Here is a 26088-nt window from a genome sequence, read left to right on the forward strand (position 1 = left end):
ATTTTTATTTACAATGACATTCAAACCCAAACTTTAATATCTGGAGAAATCTTGTTAAATAAAGGTCTTATTAGGTTGATATTAATGGGTGATGTGAATTATAGGTAATTAGCACGTTATTTTATGCAAGTTGTGCCAGCAATGTAAAGTACTTGAAGTCAACTTTTTCCCCCTGAACTTGGCCTTTCACAATTTGTTTTCTTGTTTATTTATTTTTTCTTAGGAAATCTCTCCTCACACCAAGTGAATTACAAAATATTCTGCCCAATAAATTTCAATATTATTATTAACTCCAGATAAAAAGAGTAAAAATTAATGAGGTTTTACTGTATTTAATAGAAGTTCTTTACACACATAATTATGGCTATAGAGAGAAAAGAATAAATTTTGAAACTACATAAATTGAAAAGAAAAAAAGGAATAGTAAAAGATGAGGAAGTGTGGAAATCCCACCTACATTTTCAAATTGTGTTAGGCAGAATAGCAGCTTCAAAGTGGAAAAAAAGCCACATTTAATTGATAGTTATATATAATTATATTCAATCAGTACTAGTTAAATAAAAAGGATGTTTTTAAAAGCAAAAGAAAGCACAGTACTCTCCTTTACTGTTCTACTAGAGTTCCCTCTAGTGACAACTATAGGTTACTACAGGCTAATCAGAATAAATTACCTAACCAATAGCCAAAAGGGAAGCATTGGTGGGAATTTTCCAACAGCAAAGCATTCTGTAGACAGAGTTGTGTAGGTGCTGATCCTTGGCTGTTTGCAACCACTTTTCTGATGCGGTTGACGACACATGACAAACTCAGCTATATGGAAACAGAATCTAGGTTTATGTTTTCCACAGTCCCCAAAGGCATTAAACCAACAAATGTTTATCTATGTACATGTATACATAAAATAAACCTCTAATAGCCTACACATTTATTCATATGTAACCCTTACAATACCAGTCTCTGATCCAGACCTGATATTCTGTTCTTAGAGAGTCTACTGTTAGATAAGAAGAATAAGAAAATGAAAATCAATAGCAGATTTAACCATGACACTTATTACATAGAGATAACATTGTTAGCTAATACAGGTGCAGGCTTGTGTGCTCTAAGGAATGGCACTACTTCTTAGCCTGTAGTTTCTAAAAGAAACACATTTGTGCTTTTCTTCTCCCCTGACTAATACAAAACATCAATTGCAACCAACATCTAACTGCTACCTTTCTTTTCTTTCTTTCTCTCTCTCTCTCTCTCTCTCTCTCTTTTTTTTTTTCCCTTTAGACCAAGGAACTGAAATTTAGGGGGAAAAAAGCAAAGACAAAACACACATTAGGTTGAACTGAGTATCACTTGACTCCCTCTTGCTCCATTTGACTATCACAATTATAAACAATTCTGTTGGCCTTTGTGGGATATTAGTGTTCGGAGGTCCAAGATGTCTGAGCTTAGCTGAGCTTAGCACTGCACCCCACTGTGATGGAGCATTTTTATTAATGCTGAAAACAATGATCTGTTCTTTCACAGATGGGGAGAAAGTTGCAGCCAGTCTAAACCAAGCATCTTTGACAGTTAACAATCTCTTATTTCACTTAGATTTGTCACCATGTAGCTTTGTTTGAAATGGCCATTAAAAAAACCACATATTGTTGTTGTTTCTGATGTTGCAATTTTATGACAGTGAATCTGGGTTCTAGATGTGAGTTAAAAATAAATGATATGGAGTGGCCATATTTGCATGTGTCTGTCCCCAGAAGGGTGGACTGTGATTTTATTGGATGTCTGCAGCTGTTACCTTGAAGGATAAATTTTCATTTTTCATCTATTCTTCCCCATCTAGATTGTATCAGGATTAACTGTAATTCCAGTAAGTGCCTATTCAAAATTTTTAAAATGTTATTCCTCCATTGATGTAAGCTAGTCAAGGACAAAAAAAAAAAAAAAGCAAGGGAAAGTTGTTTATTATACAACTCATAAATTCACTTTTGAACTATAGCAGTCCATCATCTGGGTTGTAAAAATTCATTTTGAAAACTCTCTAGCTCAAAGGTTTCCCACTACAGTTCTTACCCCCCAGTGGAGCAAAGAGGTAACAATATTTTGAATCAAAGACTGCCGATGCCTCTGTTGACCTTCAGATGCTGCAAGCAGTGTTCGCGTTTTGCCAGATCTTGGCCTTTGTCACCAAACAGTAGACCTTCAATTTCAGTTTTTTTCTTTTACTGAAATATAAAGCAAAATTAATTATTTTCAGAACTTGCTACTACCCTTCTAAATTCAGGGTAGATAAATGTGTCTTTCCAAATTATATATATATATATATATATATATACATATATATATATATATATATATAAAGAATTTTTCCTCATTCTTTGGTTATTTACTACATAATGAATTTTTACATCCTAATCATATATCTACAAAAATAACTAAATCCTTCAAATCTGTGATATGCATGCCAAATGATGAGTCAGAAAAGATGTATGGACTGAGTTCTATTTGATGGTGAACTACAGAAACAGGGAACAAGGACTGTGATTTTATTTTGAGTTGAAGCATTCTTTTATGAGTAAATTAATGTTATTTCTTTACAAAAATATCCAGCATTTTCTTTTCCAGGTTTTGCTGACCACATTAAGGAATCTCCTTCAATCATAACAAAGTTGTTAGCTGTTACAATGGTTCTTTTTTAAAAATATTTATTTATTCCCTTTTGTTGCCCTTGTTTTTTTATTGTTGTAGTTATTATTGATGTTGTTGTTGGATAGGACAGAGAGAAGTGGAGAGAGGAGGGGAAGACAGAGGGGGAAAGAAAGATAGACACCTGCAGACCTGCTTCACCATCTGTGAAACGACTCCTCTGCAGGTGGGGAGCCGGGGGCTCAAACCGGGATCCTTGAACCGGTCCTTGCGCTTTGTGCCATGTGCACTTTACCCACTGCGCTACTGCCTGACTCCCTGTTACAATGATTCTAACTAGCTTCTACTCTCACATTGTCATAGTCAGTAATATATGTATCCTTCTAAAAATTTGAATGCAATTTGATGGAATCTATTCTCCAAACCATTGACTGTGTTTACAATAAGTTATCCTCTGATGAACAAATGGGTGGATTTAAACTCATAAAAAACAAAAACTTAAACACCTTCTATTTTCAACACTGTGCTTCTTTCATAACTCAGACTTGTCTTCAGATATTTTAAAATCCATTTAAAAGTAATATAAATACATGTCTTTCCAATCCTAGCAAATAAGAAGTAGCTGAAAATTTGAATTGATAAACTATCCTATAATGCTTAAAAAATCATCGCAGGTATAATAGTTCCTGAAAAAATCACACAAGTGGATTATTTTTATTTTCTTATTTTTAAAAATATTTTTATTTATTGTATTTTAATGGAAAAGAGTAGATACAGAGGGAAAAATACCGAGAGAGAAAGAGACCAGAACACTGCTCAGTTCTGGCTTATGGTGGTTCTGGGGATTGAACCTGAGACCTCAAAGCCTCAGGCTTGAAAGGCTTTTGTATAACCACTATGTTGACTCCCCAGCCCTAAATTTTTATTTATAAAAATGGAAATATTGACAAGACCATAGGATAAGGTATACATTTCCACATGCTTTCGACCATCAGAACTCCATATCTTATCTCCTCCCTTGAAAGCATTCCTATTCTTTATCTCTCTGAGAGAATGAACCCAGGATTATTACGGGGTGCAGAAGGTGGAAGGTCTGGCTTCTGTAATTGCTTCCCAGCTGAACATACTCCCAGCCTGTCTATTTCTTTCCCTAGTCTGGAAGTGGTCTGGGGAGATGGGGCTCCAGGACACATTGGTGAGGTCTGCTCAGGAAGTCAGGTTGGCATCATGGTAGCATCTGGAACCTGGTGGCTGAAAAAGAGTTAAGATATAAAGCCAAACAAATTGTTGACTAATCATGAACCTAAAGGCAAGAATATTGCAGATGATAGATTTAGGGTCTCCATTTTGGAAAAAGCTAGTAGGTCTATTTTAGGGGCCCATATTCAGCATGGGAGCCTATGTAACCTCTTCATCCCTGTAGGTCTGAGATCGAATTCTGTGGTCACATCTAGGAACATTCTAGACTGCACTAATTTCATGACATATCTTCTTTGAGTAGTAGGTAGAGTATGTTGTCCAACCTCCTTTCAGAGAATGGAACATTCCCTACCATTACTGATCCACATTAAGGGCAAGGTCCTATAGGTCCTTTACAAAGGGGTCCATTATGTTGTTCCTGATGGAGATGACCAGTGACAGTGATGAGAGGGATCTGTTAGTGGTCTAGGCCCATCATGTCTATGTGGGAATTTCAGGACTCCCTAACTAGGGCCCCAGATAAGTGGATTTTTTTATTACCTTTATTTTATTTACTGGATAGAGATAGCCAGAAATTGAGAGGGAAGGGGGTGATAGAGAGGGAGAGGCAGAGAGACACCTGCAACACTGCTTCACCACTTGCAAAGCATTCCCCCTGCAGGTGGGGACTGGGGGCTCGAACCTGGGTTCTTGTGCACTATAGCATGTGCACTCAATCAGGTGCACCACCACCTGGCCCCGATAAGTGGAATTTTAAAGCATATGAATCTCTCCTCAAATCTCCTCCATCCCTTCTCTTCCTCACATTTTGAAAAGAAGCACAGTTTATACGGTTCTTATATCAGTACCGGATTTGCTTTCAGCTCAGGAGCATAGATGCAGATAGCAGCAGTGATGAGCAGAGTCTGACTTGAGATGAATTCTGAGTTTGAAAGACCCTGAGGTTAGCTCTCACACAATCATACTGGGTTAAACCTGGCTTCCAGGGAGTCCCACCCACCTATGTGCATTTGAGACCCAGAGGGGACTAGGAAGTCAGTGGAGATGATCCCCAGGTCCCTACTTGTCCTTGAGTATTTATTGTCATAGACATGCCTCCATTAAAGTCGACACAGTACTACCTAAAAAGAAAGAAATTCACGAAGTACTTCCCAAGGCCAGATTTGTACCTTAATGCAGCTGCAGATTTTCTCTAATGAACCTGAATCATAGAAAATTCATGTGAGAAAACAGTTCTTTATAGACTTCTGCTTTATGCAGTTTCAATTTATAGTAAGTATATAATACTTAAATTAATAAAATATTACTGTTTAAGCTCTATTATTTCTTGGAAATTAATGTAGTCACAGGTAAGACTATATTATCTACCTCTACTGGTGATATATATTTTTTAAATGTTTCTGGTATTTTAACCATTATTAAACACTTTTCTTTATATTACTTATATCATGGGGCCTTAGTAATAAACAAATTTTTCCCCTCTGCCTGGGTATTCCATAGAAAAATGTCTTTGCAGACAAAAGGTTTTACTATTTAGTGGAATTCTTCCCTTTTTAAAGCCTATATGTTATGCTTATACTACTTGAAAAAAAAATTATGAGCTTTTAGTGCACAGCTTGGACAGGACTGCAAATGTTTTAAGGTGACAGTAGTCACTGGAAGGAACATTGACTAATAAGGTAAAAATGTTCATTTCTTCTTGCCTTTGTTTTTTTTTTAATATTTATTTTATTTTATTTATTTAGTCCCTTTTTTTGCCCTTGTTGTTTTATTGTTGTAGTTATTATTGTTGTTGTCGTTGTTGGATAGGACAGAGAGAAATGGAGAGAGGAGGGGAAGACAGAGAGGAGGAGAGAAAGATAGACACCTGCAGACCTGCTTCACCGCCTGTAAAGCGACTCCCCTGCAGGTGGGGAGCCGGGGTTCGAACCGGGATCCTTATGCCGGTCCTTGTGCTTTGCGCCACCTGCGCTTAACCCGCTGCGCTACAGCCTGACTCCCGCCTTTGTTTTTTTTAAATATTTATTTATTTATTCCCTTTTGTTGCCCTTGTTTTATTGTTATAGTAATTATTGTTGTTGTTGATGATGTTGTCGTTAGATAGGACAAAGAGAAATGGAGAAAGGAAGGGAAGACAGAGGGGGAAAGAAAGACAGATACCTGCATTCCTGCTTCACTGCTTGTGAAGCGACCCCCCTGCAGGTGGGGAGCCGGGGGCTCAAACCGGGATCCTTATGCCAGTCCTTGTGCTTTGTACCTACCACCTGCGCTTAATCCACTGCACTACCACCGGGCTCCCTTGCCTTTGCTTTATTGGTGGAGTAGTGGGTGGTTAAAATAACAATCCCAAGTTCCCTCAAAAAATCATGTTGCTACCTAACTTAGAGAAAGGGGGTAATTTACAGAGTAAATTAATGTAAACCCATCTCATAGTCAATATGTAAGCAGAGATTTCTATCTGGGTAGCCCCTAATACAAAAATAAATTGAAATGTCTATCTCAGTATAACTTGCAGTTTTGTGCAAACTGATTTATTACATTTATCCCCTGTGAGACATAACTTTGTCTTCAACTGTGTTGAATCTACCTGTGTTGAGTCTCAATTGTATACCACCACCATCTCAGTATTGTACTAGAGCTAAGACATTGTTCTGTGAAATACCTCATTTGATATTTTTTAGGAAAGTTTTCATAAAATAAAATGATCTTACATTGATTATTAATATCAAAGTCTAAATTAATGTTTTAAAAGAAACTTCACTTTTTCCTTTACTCAGAATTACTGTATTATTTCCTTTAGGCCTTTTATCCTTTTTCACACCTCATTTCCTACTCACAATTCATAGCAGATGTTCCTTTATATAGCTGAAGCATATATCTAGTATCAGCTTATCATCTTTTCTATTGAAGAATAGCTAGTGGAGGGGTGGGGAAAGAAAAAAAAAAGTCTAGATGCGTCAACACATCAACTCAGACCCGTGAGATTATAAGAAATGAAAGATGTGTTTCTTTATCACACATTCTTGTGTCAAAATATTCCTTTGAGAAGGGACAGATTTGAATTCATAGGACTATCTCTGTCAGAGACTTCTTTTTTATTTTTATTTTTTATTTATTTATAAAATGGAAATATTGACAAGACCATAGAATAAGAGGGGTACAATTCCACACAGTTCCCACCACCAGAACTCCATATTGTCAAACTTCTTTCAAAAGTTTTTTTTAGTACTGCAATGTTTGAAGGCTTAGAGCTTAACTACAATTTCCAAAACTAAACTTGCTTTATCAACTACAAATGAGTTCTAATTGTCATATAGTAACTATTTTAAATATGTAGATGCTGAGAAGCTGTTGTTTTTCCTTCCTTTCCTCCTTTCTCTTCTCTTTCTTTTTCTGCCCCTCTCTGTTTCCTTGTCTTTAACAACCAGTGACGTGGTCTGGGAGGTGACATAGTGGATAAAGCATTAGGCTCTCAAGCATGAAGTCCGGGTTTTAATCCCTGGCAACATATGTGCCAGAGTGATGTCTAATTCTTTCTCTCTCTCATTCATTCTTATTAATAAATAAATAAAATATTAAAAATGACATAATTACAGAATGTCTTCTTCCTCAGAAAGGTTTGGGATCACTTTTGAATTCACATAAAATGGGTTTTGCTTGCTTACATTGTTTGTGTCTTGCAACATGTGTTGGTTCTCCTCCTCACCTGTTCTTTCTTCCTACCAAGATTTGTTTTTCTTCTCCATCTCCAATGCTGTTTTCTTTTGTTCTCTTCCCCCCCTAAAAAAAAAAATATATAATTTCTCTGGTTGGAAGAGATATTTTAGTAGGCAGACCTCCTAACTACTTTGGCTTTTGACAGAAAACTGTTTATGTAAGATACAGAAGCAACATTAATGTGGGCAAAGTATCAAGGGTTGAAGCTCAACTCCTTCTATATGCAGCTCATTTTCATTATTGATATGAAAGGAAATCTAAGGCTAAGTACTTAACCTCACTGTTGATTCAGATATAATAAAGAATAACTCTGAGTCTTCTGTTATAGAAAAATGTACTGTTGTGGATATCTGGACTGGATAATAAGACATTTGTAATAACATTTCATCATCAGAATGAAAAGATCAAGTGAATTAGTTACCACCATTTTTTTAAATGTAGGTTAAAAATGGAAGATAAGGGGCCAGGCGGTGGCACACCTGGTTAAGTGCACACATTACAGTGTGCAAGGACCCAAGTCCAAAGCCCTGGTCCCCACCTGTAGGGGGAAATCTTCATGAGTGGTGAAACAGGGCTACAGGTATCTCTGTCTCTCTCCTTAACTCCCCCTCCCTTCTCAATTCTCTCTCTATCTCTATCCAATAGTAAATAAATAAATTTGGATGATTTATTAACAAGAAGCAAATGTTCACTTCAGAACAACGACCTGATGCTTATGACTCAGATAACTACAAAGAATTTGTAGTGCAGGCACTGAGACCCAGCAATAACTCTGTAATTCTGGAGGCAAAAAAAAAAAAAAAAAAAGGAAGGATGAACGGAAGGGAGGGAGGAAGAGAGGAAGGGAGGGAGGGAGGAAGAAAGGGGAAAGAAAGAAAGAAAAAAAAAGAAAGAAAGAAAAGTATTGAAGAATTTCTGCTTAAAATAGCCTCTAGTCCTTAGTGTATCCATGTTTAATGATGCTCTAAAGAAATATAATGCTAAGGAGCCGGGCGGTAGTGCACATGGCTCAAAGCTCAAGGACGGGCAAAAGGATCCCGTTTTGAGCTACAGGGGGATCTGCAGGTGTCTATCTTGCTCTCCCTCTCTCTGTCCCCCTCCCCCCACCTTGATTTCTCTCTGTCCTATCCAAAAAGGGCAACAAAAAAGGGAAAAATGGCCTCCAGGAGAGGTGGCTTCCTAGTGCAGAGACTGAGCCCCAGCAATAACCCTGGAGGTAAAAAGAAAAAGAAAAGAAAAGAAAAGAAAAGAAAAGAAAAGAAAAGAAAAGAAAAGAAAAGAAAGACAATGCCAAATCACTCATTTTACCAGTATAAACAAATGTAGCTCAGCAGATAGAGCGTTTTATTTTATTTTATTTTATTTTATTTTATTTTATTTTATTTTATTTTACCAGAACACTGTTCAGTTCTGGCTTATGGTGGTGCGGGCGATTGAACCTGGGACTTTGGAGTCTCAGGCATGAGAGTCTGTTTGCACAACCATTATGCTATCTACCCTCCACCCGGAGCATTTTATTTTTTTGCAGTTTTAATTTTGTTCATATTAATGCTCCATTAATGCTTTTATGTTTCTCGATTGCTTAACTGTAAGAGAAAATACAAAACAAATGTTATCAAGGATTTCAATTCCTTATGTAGTAACTACACAGGAGTCATATATCTGATATCTATAGAAGTTAATGCATAATTCAAAAGATGATAGCTTTGTCTACTTTTTAAAATATTTATTTATCTTCCCTTTTTGTTGCCCTTGTTGTTTTTTTTGTTGTAGTTATTATTGTTGTTATTGATGTTATTGTTGGATAGGACAGAGAGAAATGGAGAGAGGAGGGGGAAGCAGAGAGGGGAGAGAAAGATAGACACCCGCAGACCTGCTTCACCACTTGTGAATCAACTCCCCTGCAGGTGGCGAGCTGGGGGCTCGAACCAGGATTCTTTTGCTGGTCCTTATGCTTTGTGCTACGTGCGCTAAACTCGCTGCACTACTGCCGAACTCCCAAGCTTTGTCTCCTTCTTACCTACTTCTACCCAATTAGCTCAAAATTAGTTTAGATAATAGAGAGTGAAGCAGTAATAAGTATCTACTACTTTTGAGTGCTCCATTAAATTGACTAATATGATAGTATCAAAATTATTTCTCTATAATTTCTTTTTTGTTCATCATTTGTAAATTTAAATTTTGTATAGTAATTTTTCTTTACTTTGGCAACTTAAAATAAGCAGTCAAAAGCTAGCAAAAGGGCACAAGTAGATAGCATAATGGTTAGGCAAAGAGACTATCTCATGCCTGAGACTCTGAAGTCCCAGATTCAATCCCCCACACCACAATAAGCCAGAGCTGTGCAGTGTTCTGGTGTTTCTCTCTGTGTCTTTCTCTCTCTGCATCTCTCTCAAAAATAAAATAAATAAAATATTTTTAAAAAATTTTAAAAAGGAATCAAGAGCATATATCCTGTTAAAACATGCCAATTAATTAGTATCCTCTAACCCTAAATGCCATGTATTTGTATTATGGTATATACTTCTAATGTTTCTAGAGATTAAATTTCCCCCTAATTTTGACCTACAGAGTAGTCAGAATGACTATCTTTCCAAACATTTTTTTAATTATTGGAAATATTTGGGCTAGGGAAATTGCATAATGATTATGCAAAAAAGCTTTCCATGCCTGAAACACCAAAAGTCCATAGTTCAGTCCCCAGCAATCTTATATGCCAGAAGTAAGCAGTGTTCTGGTAAGGATAGATAAATGAATTAATTAATTAGAAGCTAGAGGGAACAGAAATTATATAAAACTAGCTTCAGTTCCTATAAAAATTTTTTCTTCATATCTAAATTCCCTTAGAAGTGAGCATATAGTACTTTGTATATTATATACTAAGCATACGGCAACATACAATATTTTTTAAGTATAGGATTTTTGTGTTCAGATGTTTTTGCAACATGTTATTTTATTTAAAACATTATACCTAGAGTGTGATTATTACATGTAGTATTAAAGAGTTTGATTAACACTTTATCTCACTTTTTATCCTAATGTTGTCAAGAACAGATCTATTTCATAGAACCAGTTAAAGACAAATTAAAAGTGAGGAGGAAATAGTAATTTCAGAGCAGCTAAAGAAAACTGACTGGAATATCTGTGAACAAGTAAATGCCTACCTAATATAATTTCACCTTACCCAGATCTACCATGAACAAACACACAAACAGAAAATTACTTTTAGCAATTGGTTGACCAGCTCCAAACACTATCTTTTTCAGATTTACTAAGTTAATTTGGCATACAGTTTGAATGTTATTAGCTACTGCTGAAATAGGATAAGTATTTTTTCAGAATACTTTCTCAATTGGAAGGTGAGCCATTTTTGCAGAAAAGCTTGACACATAGACAGCTTCAAAGAAAGGAATAATCTCAATATGTTTTTCTTGCCAATTAAATTCCAATTAAAAATAACTGGTAAAATTATAGTATTCACATTAGTGACTAAAAGCCCAATAAATAAATGATGACTAAAGAAAAAATTTGGTTATCACTCTATGTTATGCAAAGTTAAAATGATAACTGTAGGGTGGGGGAGATAGAATAATGGTTGTGCAAACTGACTAGCATGTCTGAGATTCCCAGGTCCCAGGTTCAACCCCCCACACCACCAAAAGCCAGAGCTGAGCAGTGCTCTGGCAAAAAATAAAATATAATAATAATAAATAAACTATAGAAGATATTAGTAAATTAAATCATTACTTGAAAACTTTGTATGTTGTCATGATGGATAAATTAATTATATATTATTTATCCCTAGACTTCTTGGGGGCAATTATTAAGAAAAAAATAATAAAATGCACCTAAGCGTGGCATGCTATATAGTTCAATAATCCCAAAGACTAAATATTCTTAAAATGCATTATTAAATTGGTTCCTAACATTTATAACATATACTGAAAAATTTATTTTCAGATAGTATAATGACTTCCTTATTTTCAAAAGGAAAAGTTAGCAAAGTCAAAAAGGCAAAGTTAGCAAAGTCAGAAACTTAGACACTTTTAGTTTCTGATGTTTCTTATCTTTGGAGTTTTGTACAAAGGAACTCCAAAATTTTCCATGATTGCTTTTTTAAAATTATCTTTATTTACTTATTGGATAGAGACAGCCAGATATTGAGAGGGAAGGGGGTGGGAAAGAGGGAGAGACATAGAGACACCTGCAACACTGCTTCACCACTTGCAAAGCTTTCCCCTGCAGGTGGGAACTGGGGGCTTGAACCCAGGTCCTTGTGCATTGTAACGTGTGCTCACCCAGGTGCACCACAACCTGGTCCCTTGCATAATTGTTAGATTTCATAAATTCAGTTTTTTGTTCAATTCTAATTTTCAGCATTTCCTGGGATTGAATCTGGAACTCTGGAGCCTTAGGCATAAAAGCCTTTTGCATTATAATAGTCATTATAGTGTCTTCCAGAACTGTCTGGTGTTTAACTAGATGCAAATGCACTTATTTTAACAAGATATAGAAAATTAAACTCTTGTAAAGTAATTCCTTTGATTAGGCAAGAATATATTCTTCCTGGTCTTCTCTTACAAAGACATTCTGTAACTATTATAAGGCATATTCAGAAGAGTAATGATATGTTTAATTAAGTAAGCACTTTATTTGTGACTATAATTAATGTTTTTTGTTTATCAGATGTCAAGTGAAATATTTTAGATGTTCAAATACTGAGTACCTGTATGTCTATCTATTTTTTAATCAGATGGGTTGACATTATATAAGCATCACATAGGTTATATTTAAATAAATCACTATGAATCTGTTAAGTAAAATTTAATTGATATATGAAATATATCTTAATATGTGATAAGCATTTCTTGGAAATGATCATTCCTTAAAATAAAGTCACAGTCCAAACTTTCCCTTTTATTGTATAAGGCTAATTTTATTATGCTTCTTCTTAAACATGCCAGTCAAGCTAGATCAGATTTAAAGAGCTATTTTAAAACATTCTCTTAGTAATCTATACTTTATGTTCATTTTAACTGTGTTGCAAATATGATGATATTGTTAAAAAGGTGGATAATTTCTTAAATCTATGCTTTTCACAATGAGAATTATTTACACCAGAAATTTTATACTGGTCTGTTATAAATGGGTACAATCAATGACAAAGCTATAAACACTAAATGTTTCTTAGTGGATTACTTAAGTCTTGTTTATCCATTTGCCTAGAGCTATAGTGTTTAGTCACATATGGAAAAGGAGGTGAACGATACTATATACAATGATCTGTTTTGTAGCTTATAGAAAAGCATTGGCATGAATCAGGAAATAAGGGTAGGAGTCTGTAGGGGGTGTTTGCATCAGCCCTCCAGAGTCAGGCCCTTTTGCTGAAAAGATCCAAGTTTTCTAAGTTTTCTAAGAGTTAAGTCATTAAGTCTTGAATAACCCAAACCCTAAGCTAATTATTTTCTTTGCACTTGAAAGTGACTGACTGCTGGCCTTAGATCATTCTGTTCTCCTAAGCTCTGCATATCATTAAATTTATTTTTATGCAAACAGAGCAAAAAAGCTGATCACATAAGCTGATCACAGATAGCTGACTTGTCCAACTAGAAGACTTCTCAGGTTTCTTGCTGCCAAATACAAGAATAAAGAAAGGAAAATATTACTTTGTTGACACTTCTTTGAATGTAGGCATTAAAAACTGATTGGATAAAGATGTTATAGGATATATACTCAATGGAATAGTACTCTGCAATTTTAAAAGATGCTAGTATGCCCTTTGGGACAAAATGGATGGAACTGGAGGTAACTATGCTTAATGAAGTAAGTAAGGAGGTGAGAGACAACTACTGGATGGTTTTGCTCATATGTATAATATATAGAACTTAAACAATATATACAACTTAAATATACAACTTAAACTTAAACTTACAAAAGAAAGAGAACAATAAATAAATAAGCAAATAAAGAGAGAGGGGGAGAGAGAAAGTAGAGAAACTACAGTCTCTAAAACTATATGAGAACTACAATGACTATGGGTTTGGGGTTAGGGCAAGCATAGGTCTTTGGTAGTAGATGTGATATGAAACTATACCCATGTAACTATAATATTGGAAACCACTATTAAGTCACTACTAACTGTTCTTAAGTAATTGCACTGGAAACAAAACTCAGTATCATCTATCATTAAAAACATAAAAATCTGAGTAAATATGCCTTTTCAATAAGGTTTCTTTTTGTTTGCTTGTTTTTGCCACTAGAGTTACCATTGGGTCCCAGTGCCTGTAGGTTGAATTCACTTCTCCTGGCCAACACCCCCCACCTTACCCACACACACACTTCTTTCTTTCTTCTTCCACTTTTTAAATAGAGGCAGAGAAATAGAGAATTGGGGATTGAACCCAGGTCCTCTCACATGTTGACATGTGCACTCTACTGGGTATGCCACTGTCTAGCCCCATACCATTAAATTCTTTAATGAATGTCTCCTCTATTCAAAGTATTGAGGTAGGGGCCAGGCACTGGTTAAGCACACACATTACAATGTACAAGGGCCCAGGTTCAAGTCCCTGGTCCTCACCTACAGGGACAAGTTTCACAAGTGGTAAAATAGTGCTCTGTCTCTTTCCCTCTCTACCTCTTCCTCTACCCTTAATTTTTCTCTGTCTCTATTTAATTTAAATGAATAGAAGTATAAATAAAACAAAAGATATTGAGATACAATTTATAAAATATATTTTCTCTGAAAGTTTTAGAAATTTCCCACTGAGTGAAAGAAAATAATAGTAATGATAACACAATATAAGTAATGGTCTTACTACTATTACTGAAGGTTTACTGTGTGCCAGACATTTTTAAATGATTAAAATGTAGTTAATCTTCCTATGCTATGAAGATTTTATTAACTTACTTTGCAGACAGCAATACTGATACAGAGAACTTAGTTTACCTAAGATCACACAGCTAGTAGCTTGGGACTAGGATAAAATTTCAGAGGGTCTTTGAGTTCAGAACACATGTTCCAAATCATATAAAGGTATATACATTTTAGAAAGTTGAAAAAGGTATATACATTTTAGAAAGTTAAAAAAAATAATAATGGGGGGCTAGAAATATTTAAATAGCAGTATAACTAAAACAAACATAATTAATTGGTTTATGATATTTTCACTTCTCCAATGGAATTTTTTAAGTTTATAAGATGTTTTATCCTTTTGGTAATGTCATTCTTAGAGAAACAATGATCTCCAAGCTTAATATGACTTTGTATTGTTGCTCAATACACTTTTTAATTTGAAGGGCTAATATTTTTACTTTATAGCAATTTGTCTCTTAAGAATATATATTTGTCCCATTGTACAGAAAAGTCAAATCACTTTTATTTTTTATTTCCACCAGGGTTATCCCTGCAGCTCAGTCAGTGCTTGCAAAAATGAATTCACTGCTCTAAGTGGCCAATTTTTTCTTTTCTTTCCCTCTTTCTTTTATTTGATAGGACAAAGGAAAAGTGAGAGGGGAGGGGGAAGTAGAGTGGAAGAGATAAAGGGAGACACCTGCAACACTGTTTGAACACTTGAGAGGCTTCCCCCTGCAGATGTGGATTTGGGGCTTGAATCTTTGTCCTTGCACACAGTAATGTGTGTGTTCAACCAGGTGTGCCACTTCTGGGCCCCACAATAACTCTTTTTAAAGACATTCTGAATAATTTTTAAAGATGTATCTTTACTTAAGCTCAGGGGAACTGGAGGCAGGATAGAGAAAAGGGAGTTTACATTGTTACCATGTATTTCAACTTTACAATTACTGGGATGAATGATTTTTCACCACGTTGAGATTATGGGACACCAGGCCAGGACAGAAAGACAACGAACATCCAGAGAGCTTCTCTGATACTCTAGAGACCTTGTCATTAAATGTAAGTAGTATGTGGAAGATGGTTTAGCTGTACCTTTCAGATGGGTAAATGAAATATTTTTATCTCCAACTCTCTGCATATTCCTGGGTATAGAGGTTAACTGAAATAAAGTTGAAAAGTAAATAAACAAAATATTTATACTCCGAGTCAGGGCTGGCTTCAGTAGCACACTACTTGTGCAATTACTTATGGCCCTATAATTAGAAGTGCTGTACTTCCATGAAAGTTCTACTACTATCAGCTGTTTTGCCACTCCTTATTCTGAACAAGTTTGTCTTTTGCACAGACTTACAAATTATTTTAAGTCTTTCTAAGAAGATAAGTTAGCATATAACAAAATAAAATGCAAGTGTCTAATTTTAATTTGTAATTAAATGCCCTAACTTGTCTGTGAAGTTAAAACAAAGATCTTCATTCCCAACTTAATATCAAGACACAGAAAAAAATTAACTGAAGTTAATAAGTTATTTAAGAGAGAAAGAAGGAGATAGCTCACTTGGATAGTGTCCTGCTTTGCCATGTGTGCAACCCAGATTCATAATCAGCCCCTACTTCACTGAGGGAATCTTCAGTGCTGTGCTTTCTTTCCCTCCTCACTCTCTGTCTCTGTGTCTCTGTCTTTCCATGTGCAAAAGATATAAAGACATCTAGAAAAGGTGAAAATCAGAGAAGATTAGAAAAAAAAAAAGGGAAGGGGTAAAGATCAAACTATTTTTAAAGTGATTATTTAAAAAACTAAAAATGTCAAATCCATATAGCATTCTGAGGATGTCATAATTACAACTGGAGAAATAGGTCCTCTTTGTAATTTACTGGGAGCCATAATTCAGATATCAGCAGTGGCAACTTTTACTTGTTTCTCCTGGATTTTTTTTTTCTTTCCATTATTGTCAAATTAACAAGGCTTGTTTACAACTTCCTGCAGAATACTGCCACCCACCAATGCTAGTATCCTCAAACTCAATTGCCAAATTAAACTTGTGTTTTAAATGTCTGTGAGAATGTGAGCCTCCAAAAGTACTTTAGAGACTATTCATTACTAGACTGTTTCCTAACTTTATTTATTTGGATTATGTATGCCCAGGGCTAATGGTAGAGGAGGTAAAAGCACCAGAAGTTGATTGCTTTAGCCAGTTGCTGAGTTTGGATGAGGAGGAAAAGGCCCAAACTGACCACAGTTCATTTATACCAAAGCTTTGGTGCCAGGCACTTCAGTTGCTAGTGGTAAAGTGTGTTTAGAGATTCTCTTTAATCATGACTTAAACATCTAGTGTGTTACATTGTGTTTATTTTTCTAAGCAAGCTGGAAATTACCACAAAGGGCAGCTTTCCTACTTCTTAGATTTAGATGTGGGAGAACTGAGAAGTGAAAGCATGTAGCCTTTAGCTAGGTCAGAACTGGAATAAAAATATACTTCTATTGAATTTTAGCTGTGTGATCTTGGGACAGAGTCCTCTATGCTTTCTTTTTTATTCCACATTTGAAAAATAATAATAGTGTAAAGATGAAATTATTTAAAGTATCTGGCATATAATAAACATTTTCTACCCCTCTACTTTTATTTTTAAATTTAAGTGTAATGGCATAAAATACTACATTAGTTTTAGATGTACAGCTAATGATTTGACATCTATATGCATTATAATACAGGCATTGCTAATAATGTGTCTATTTACTAGTTTTCAAATTTTCAACTTAATTTTATTGATTGTAGTTTTCATATAATATTTAAACTCCTATAAAATAACTTTCTATCTAGAAGTTTGTTTCTCTTGATCCTTTTACCTATTTATTTTTATTTATTTATTGGATAAAGACAGCCAGAAATCAAGAGGGGAGAGGGTGATAGTGAGGGAGAGAGACAGAGAGACACCTGCAGCCCTGCTTCATCACTCACAAAGCTTTCCCCCTGTGGGTGGGGACCAGGGGCTCGAACCCAGGTCCTTGCACACTGTAATGTGTGTGCTCAACCAACTGCACCATCACCCAGCCCCCCTTTTACCTATTTTGTCCTCACTCCACCCTCCTCTCCTCTGTTAATCACCAATATATTCTTTAATTCTAGGAGTTTTGTTTTGTTTTGTTTTCAACAACTTCTTTATTGGATGCAAGTCAAGAAATAGTAACAGTCATTCTTAACTTTCTATTCAGCACATTATTCATTACAATTCCTGCTGCATGAGTAACATTGTTTTGAACAAAGTATATTAAGTGCATTATTAAAAACCCTGTCTTCATGTTTTTAATAATGTAAGAACGACTTTGAAGTTAGTCCACAGAGATTTTTATGTACCAAAGGGTTATTTTTAATTTGATTTTGTGTTTGTTGTTATGAAAATAGTTGTTTCATACATTAAGCATTATAACTTTACTGCAAGGTCAAGCCCAAAATGGAGTAAAATGATGATATCACTCTTATGCTTTTTTTTTTTCCTTGACAGACACTTTTAAAATTAAGGAGACAGCAGTGAAGCTGCTTCAAAAGCAAACATTTCTAAGAAAGAAAGACATCTCCCCTTAAAAATAGCTTTTAAATACTATATTTTCTTTTCAAAGATCAAAACTAAAACTGACCCTGTGCTCCAGTAGATGCAACTTTGTTGCAGTTATTACACATTTCTATCTTCACTGTTGAAATGAGAAAGTTCCTTTGGTCCTGGAACTTGCTTTCAACACTTGGTCTCAAAGCATTTTTGCAGTTGCTGAAATAACAGGCATCCTCTAGCTATTTAGTGATCTCAAAACCCTTCTATCTGTAATAGTATTTATCCATGTATCTGAGTATAGCATTTAACTTCTCTAAAGAAATGATAGAGGACCTAGTGGGGGTTGTATTGTTATATGTGAAACTGGGGAATGTTATGCATGTACAAACTATTGTATTTACTGTTGAATGTAAAACACTAATTCCCCAATAAAGAAATAAAAATAAAAATAAAAAAATATAAAAAATTTTAAAAAAGAAACAGAAGTCTTAATGATAATCCTATGCAAAGACAGAGAGAAGTTAATGTTGCAGTAGTTAGCCAGCATCAGGGCTCATTTTAAGCCCCAGAGAAACCCTAACCAAAAAATATAGCACTGGTATCATTGTTTACATCCTAAGAGAGTAAGTGGGTCTGGGCCAGTAATCTGGCGTACTGAAAACACTGGCATCCCATTTGATGAACTGCAGAGATTTCTTTTAGTTGGCTCCCAAGTTGAAATTTCCACTTCTTTTCTCATTCTCCTCCTCTCCTTTCTCCTTCTCCTCCTTTGTATAGGTCCTCTTTAATTTTAGACAATGCTTTTTAATCTTTTTTTAAAAAAATATATCTTTGTTTATTGGATAGAGACAGTCAAAAATCAAGAGGGAAGGGGGAAATAGAGAGGGAGAGACACAGAGAGATACCTGCAGCATTGCTTCACCACTCCTAAAGCTTTCCCCCTGCAGGTGGGGACCAGAGGGCTTGAACCCAGGTCCTTGTGCATTGTAACATGCCCCTGACAGTGTTTTTTGATATAACTCATTTGAATAAATTACGTACCCAAACCTGTTGCTGAGTTTTTTGAAAGGCATAAAACTCAATGAAGTCATGCCTCCTATAATTTTAATGAACTGACAGGTTTTAATATTTAAAAAAAAACAGGGAGGAGGGCCTATTATATAATGTAAATTTTAATGTAGTATTTATACTTTAAGGATGTACAAAACCACTGCTCCCAGCTACCAACATTTTAATAAAATATAAGAGACACAAAGAAAGACAGATGTCACAGCACTGCTCCTTCATCTATTGTGCTTCTTTCTACATGCTGTTGAAACCAACCTAAGACCATCAGCATGCTGAGTTATTTCCAGGTATATAAATAATGTATCTAAAACAAACAACAAAAACCAAGCAAACAAAAACCTTTTCAACTGTTTCGTTTTTTCTTTTTTGCCACATAGAGACTCATTTAGTATCAGATTTGTATAAATATTTATTTTCTTATAAGAATATTGGAGTTTATTAAAAACTTTTTTCTTATTTTGACTATTTTTTTTAACTTTAATAAGAGCACTACTCAGTTCTGGTTTATGGAGGTGCCAAGGACTAGTCATAGGCTCAATCCCTGTTGTATCTCCATGAATGAAAGTGTACTTCATAAATCATTGTGTTATTTCTTCTAACTACTTAACTTTGATTTTAACTAGAAATGGGACATTGTCCAACACTATTTCAATTACTTTCCCAGTTAGCTATACTTCTTGCCTTCTTTCTTTTTAACCATTAGCTGGCCACCCTCTGTTGCTGATTAATTCTGACTCTACCCCACCCCCTATCTCCTATTCCAAGTCAATATTATTAACCCTTTATTATCTATGGCCTCCTTTTTCTTCAGTTTATATGTGTCACTACTTTTACCTGTACCAGTTGTTTGTATCTCAGATAGACTAAAATTTTGGAATCAAATTTCATAAATTGAGGAAGCATATAAATGTAAGAACTTGGTTAGAATCAGAGATACCTAAAGTAAGAATAAAGAATGCTAATCTCTAGCACTCAAAGTAGACGCCTTGCCAGATTCTGTTCATTTAGTTGCTATTCACTGAGAGTGGTTCACTCATGATGTATAATCAGAACTTACCTCAGTTCAGAAGTTACATGACTGCTAGTTACCATATTAACTAGACAGTAATAACTACACATCAGAGAATTATTTTTAAAAGTCCATGTGTAAATTTTGGGAGGTTTTTCAATGTCACTGATAGTATCATTGATTGTGCCCATTTTTGACAGCAGGTTCATTCGCTTGACTTAGATCAGTGAATATTGTTAAAGATGTTTCTTAAATTGTCACACTTGAATGTTAACTTTTCATTTTCCTTGCTTGTTGTGAGTCTCTAATGGGCTTGAAAATCCAATCAGTCTCTTCCCTCCCCTCTTTTTCTCTCCCCTCCCTCTCTCCATTCTTGCCTCATTTTCTTCTCTCTTCTTCTCTTTTGCTTTCCTTCTTTCTTTCTCTTTCTCACTCTCTGTGAGGTTCATTTACTTGACTCATTTGATTGTCCATAATGACTGTTTGGCATATTCTACAGGCAAAGGTCCCGAGACCCTTTTCGCTGGCTATAACCTCAATGATAATGAATGGCACACAGTGCGTGTGGTTCGTCGAGGAAAAAGTTTAAAGTTAACAGTGGATGACCAACAGGCCATGACAGGTAAATCCCTTGTCCCTACATCTTTTCTCTTGCTGAAGGTTTGGATTTTACCATGTTTTTCAGGGCACATTGAAAACAATGATTCTGTATTTTTTAAAAGGTTTTTTTTTTCTTAAACTATTTTATTTGATAGAACAGAGAAATGGAGAGGGAGGGATAGATAGAGAGGGAGAGAGACAGAGAGATAGCTGCAGTCCTGCTTCACCACTCATGAAGTGTGCCCCTTGCAGGTGGGGACCAGAGACTTGACTCCTTGTGCATAATAATATGTGCACTTAACCAGGTGCATCAACCACACAACTCCATTAAATGTGTTTTTCTTCTTTTATCAGAGCACTGATCAGCTCTGGGTTAGGTGGTGCAGGGTGTTGAACCTGGGACTTTGGAGCCTCAAGTATAAGAGTCTCTTTGCATAACCATTTTGCTATCTACCCCAACCCTTGTTTTTCTATTTTTCTATCAAAAATTTAATTTAATAAGCATCATATCAAATGGATATCTTCTCAAATGAGCAACTCAGCTATCTTTTTTTAAAGAAACAATAAAAACTTTAATATAGTTTGATAAATATCCTAGGGCCTCATCAAATATTGAGGTTGTTTGGATGCCAATTTCTGTTCAATTTCTTTTCCTCCTACATATTTTGATGATTAGCAGTAACAAGTTAGACTGTTCTACTCCTCGCTAAATTGATAGATATACTGACAGTTGGTCAGGTGAACTACTTTTTCATTATAATCGGTAACATATCATTTTAAACTATTTAGTTCTTGGTTAAACTACTATTTAGGATGCCAAGTTCAGTGCCAAATTTATAGATTCTTAACTGAGGTGAGCAATATGACGATTCACTCTGTAGACACAGAGGAATTGAGTAAAAGAGGAATTGATGCACCTTTATTTTCTCTGCTGAGAATAACTCAAAGCATACAACCCATTGCAATATTAGTTTTTATTTGTAGAGAGCATCTCCATGTCGATGATTTTAGTACAAAGCACAAGATAGCCATTAGGCATTATGGAAATGTCTGTTCTGGGGCCAGGCGGTAGTGCAGTGGGTTAAGCTCATGTGGCTCAAAGCGCAAGGACCTGCATAAGGATCCTGGTCTGAGCCACTGGTTCCCCACCTGCAGGGGGTCATTTCACAAGCATTGAAGCAGGACTGCAGGTGTCTGTCTTTCTCTCCCCCTCTGTCTTCCCCTCCTCTCTCTGTTTCTCTTTGTCCTATCCAACAATGACAGCAATAACAACAATAATATTAACAACAACAATAAAGAACAAGGGCAACAAAAGGGGAAAAATGGCCTCTGTCTTCCCCTCCTCTCTCCATTTCTCTTTGTCCTATCCAACAACAACAGCAATAACAACAATAATATTAACAACAATGATAAAGAACAAGGGCAACAAAAGGGAGAAAATGGCCTCCAGGAGCAGTGGATTCATAGTGTATGCACAGAGCCCTAGCAATAACCCTGGAGGCAAAAAAAAGAAAGTTCTTTATTCAATCCTGAGGGGATGTCTGTACTCAGGGAACAATTAGTTCTATCAATGTAGTAATATCATATATGGGTTTTTTAAGTTTTGAGAGAATTATTCCTGAGCTAAATAAAGCAAACTGTGAACTGATAGAAGCCTTTTTATCTTACACTCAATATGATTTTCCAAAAAATATGTCTACATATAGATACCATTTTACTTAAAATCATCTGAAAAAGCTTTAAAAAGGCCAGTTTCTGGCCTAATACAGAAAATCTGGAAGGAGCTCAGGACTATTTTTGCTTAAAATCTCTCCAGAGAGCTCCAATGCAGTTGGTTCATGAATTGGCATTTAGAAACCACTACTAAATTATATCATTTTATTCTCTGAGGAAGCAAGTAAAGAAAAAAAAAAAAAAGGGCAGGGGCATTAGCTTAAACCTTTATTAGGACCGAGAAGATTGAAGAAGTTGTGTGAACTTTGAGAATGAAGACATTTAAACAAACCAGCAGGGTTTCACAAAATATTTTAAGCTGAAGTTCAGTTCATCTTGGTCAACGGAGAGTTCTGGGAGAATGATATAACCAGACACACAATATGTGATACAATCCTGATATTGTCAGAAGACACAGGTTATCTGACCTTAATTCTCCTTCCTGTCTCATGTACATCATTCACCTCACTTCCTCAGGACTCTGGAGCTACATCATCTTGCTCTTTTGCACCGCAGAGCCTTTGTTCAACTGGCAGGTCTTCTCAGACTACTCTTATTTATTCTTCATATCTAGTTTCTAATATGATTTTCTCTTTTCATTTGTTTCAGTACTTATTTTTTGTGGCAGGGGGAAGGAGAGAAGAGAGAAGAAGGGATTGATTCTGAAACCAGAGCACTGTTCTGTTCTGGTTTATGAAGGTTCTGGGGATTATACCTGGGACTTCTGTGGTCTCAGACATTCAAGTCTAGTGTACCATCACTGCTGTGTCTCCAGCCTAGCCTTTTTTCTTTCTCTCCCTTTCTTTCTTTCTTCCTTCCTTCCTTCCTTCCTTCCTTCCTTCCTTCCTTCCTTCTTTCCTTCCTTCCTCCCTCCCCCCCTCCCTTTCTTTCTTTCTTTCTTTCTTTTTTATTTCTTTACTGGGAGATTAATGGTTTACAGTCGACAGTAAAGTACAGTCAGATGTTTTCCACATAACAATCCAACCCCCACTAGGTCCTCCTCTGCCATCATGTTCCAGGACCTAAGCTGCTCACTGCCACCCCAGAGTCTTTTACTTTGGGGCAACACAGAAACCCTCTTTTTCTTTTTAATTCCACAAATTCAACTGAGATATTAAGTCAGATACTTCTTCTCATTTCCTATTTACCAGCATGACATCAAATTCATAGCATTTTTTCTTAGCTCTGTTATATATTCATTTTTATACTTCTTCTCTAGCAGACCATAAAGTTTTGGGAAAACAGGAGCCATGTCAGCTCTTGACAACACTATTTCTTTGTTGTTACTGAGCACATCACCAGATACACACATATACCACTCTCTCAATAACTCGAAGTGAATTAACAAGTTGAAGTAAGGCTGAGAGGTGACTTTGCTTTGCAGTAGGTTTTTCTTATATTTATCATCTGTGGAGCTTCATTGCTCTTGGGTGTTTTTTTTCAGATATAGAGAAAAAAGAGGCAGAGAGAGAGAGACTAGTGTAGTGGGAGGCCAGGTTGGAACGTGGGTGGCAGAATATTAACCCAACTTGGAGCAAGACTAAACCTTAAATAGTGGATCAAAGAGTTGATCAGATATTGAAATTTCTATGCAAAAACTATTTGTTACTGAAAATTATTGTCAGTTTGGTAAAGTCTACATTTTGATCTCAGATATTTTGCTAATTTCAAACTCTTCATTTCTCTAAATTTATATATTTTTAAATGGCTAGAACCTTAAAAATATTTCTGTTTCGACAGTCCTTTGTTTTTTCTTACTTGACACACACACACACACACACACACACACATATATGCAATAGCAAATATAACTACATTACTAACATAGGATTAAACACTGGAATAACTTCTGAGAGAAAAATATGTCTCTAAAAGCAGTGGTTAAGGTTTCCTTAGTCAGTGGATTATGGCTTTTAGTTACTAATTCTCTTCTGAGAGCAACATATCTGCCAATACTGTCAGTGTGATTCACATAAGCTTATTAAGGAAAGAAAAGACTCTAGATGGGCTATAATGATTTTTCTTTTTTTCTTTTTCTTATTGTACTGCATGTACTGAGGCTCCCAGCAGAGGAGCACCACCAGGCCTACCTGCACAGGGGCAGCATGACTGCTCATCGAGTCCCCAGTTGACAAAGAAGTGATGAGGTTGTGTGGGGAGGAGTGGAACCGGAGCTGAAGAAACACTGAAGTCTGCAACAAAGCTTTGTTGCTTAAAGAAAATTGTAGGGGGTCGGGCGGTGGTACAGTGGGTTAAGCGCATGTGGCGCAAAGCACAGGGACCGGCATAAGGATCCTGGTTCCAGCCCCTGGCTCCCCACCTGCAGGGGAGTCGCTTCACAGGCGGTGAAGCAGGTCTGCAGAAGTCTATCTTTCTCTCCCCCTCTCTGTCTTCCCCTCCTCTCTCCATTTCTCTCTGTCCTATCCAACAATGAACAACATCAACAATGGCAATAATAATAACAACAAGGCTACAACAACAAGGGCAACAAAAGGGGAAAAAATGGCCTCCAGGAGTGGTGGATTCATGGTGCAGGCACTGAGCCCAGCAATAACCCTGGAGGGGAAAAAAAAAAATTTGTACTTTATGCTATATAGACTTAACTCTGCTAGTGTTCTCAAAAGTGAGCATGCCTTGTATGGCCTCAATTTAAATTTAATTCAATTTAATCTTTGAAATAGAAGTGTAAGGGAAATGTCATATGTCCAGAGAAGATCAGTAGAAATTCTAAAGTGTTTTGAGACTAGTTCTAGGAAACATGAGCTGTATTCAGTACAGAAAAGAGAAGGTTAAAAGTAAGTCCATATTTGAGTTGGGAAGATAATTCACTGGGTTGGGTGTGTGTCTTGCCATACTTGATACCCAGTTCAAGACCCAGCCAAATAGATGCAATAAGAAACTTTTTCTTCTCTTTATACCTCTTGCTCTTTCTCTCTCTCTCTCTGGACTAGTGACATTTCACATAAATGAGGCACTGGATCTATAATTACATATTTGACTTCAAATATCTTTAATAATCTATAATTACATATTTGACTTCAAATATCTATTCATCAATTATTAGAAGAATTATTAGTCATTAGTTTTTCATTATTGCTATTGCATATAGAAAAATATTCCATTACATTTTTTAAAGTTATTTATTTATGTAGTAGGATAGAAAGAAGGGGAGATAGGGAAGAGAGACACCTACAACACTGCTTCACTGTTATAGAAACTTTCCCTCTGAAGGTGGGAACTAGGGGCTAGAACTGAGTTGCATTTCAATGTGTATGCTCAACCAGGTGTGCCTCCATCAGACCCAAACCCATCCTATCACTACATTCTTTTTCATGAGTAATTTTTTAAATTTCTTTATTGGAGGATTAATGTTTTACAGTCGACAGTAAATACAATAGTTTGTACATGCACAACATTTCCCAGTTTTCCACATAACAGTACAACCCCCACTAGGTCCTCTGTCATCATGTTCCAGGACCTGAACCCTCCCCTGCACCTACTCCAGAGTCTCATACTTTGGTGCAATACACCAACTCCAGAGTCTCGTGTTTTGGTGCAATACAACAACTTCAATCCAAGTTCTGCTTAATGTTTTTCTCTTCTGATCTTGATTTTCAGTTTTTCATAAATATTTTTTACTGGGATCTCAGGTGTAAGATGTGGTCTCATGTGCTGTACTACTGAGCCACTTTGCTGGATGTCAGTCAGAGTTCAGCAGGCCAGTATGCCAGGCTAGCTTCACAGT

At 36.0% G+C, this 26088-nt stretch overlaps 1 protein-coding gene across 34 annotated transcripts in view; it reads left to right on the plus strand.

The window, feature by feature from the left end:
• Window positions 1-26088, plus strand: part of NRXN1 (neurexin 1) — a 1383669-nt gene that overhangs the window by 611136 nt on the left and 746445 nt on the right. For 23 of the 34 annotated variants that reach the window (XM_060187660.1, XM_060187677.1, XM_060187662.1 and 20 more), the window contains 2 exons: window positions 1832-1858; window positions 20530-20652. In XM_060187660.1, the coding sequence (XP_060043643.1) occupies window positions 1832-1858; window positions 20530-20652 (150 nt within the window). The remainder of the gene's footprint in view (window positions 1-1831; window positions 1859-20529; window positions 20653-26088) is intronic. The other 11 variants (XM_060187685.1, XM_060187697.1, XM_060187665.1 and 8 more) reach the window with 1 other exon arrangement.

The sequence above is a fragment of the Erinaceus europaeus genome, chromosome 3, assembly GCF_950295315.1.
Source record: "Erinaceus europaeus chromosome 3, mEriEur2.1, whole genome shotgun sequence".
NCBI classification, from domain to species: domain Eukaryota; kingdom Metazoa; phylum Chordata; class Mammalia; order Eulipotyphla; family Erinaceidae; genus Erinaceus; species Erinaceus europaeus.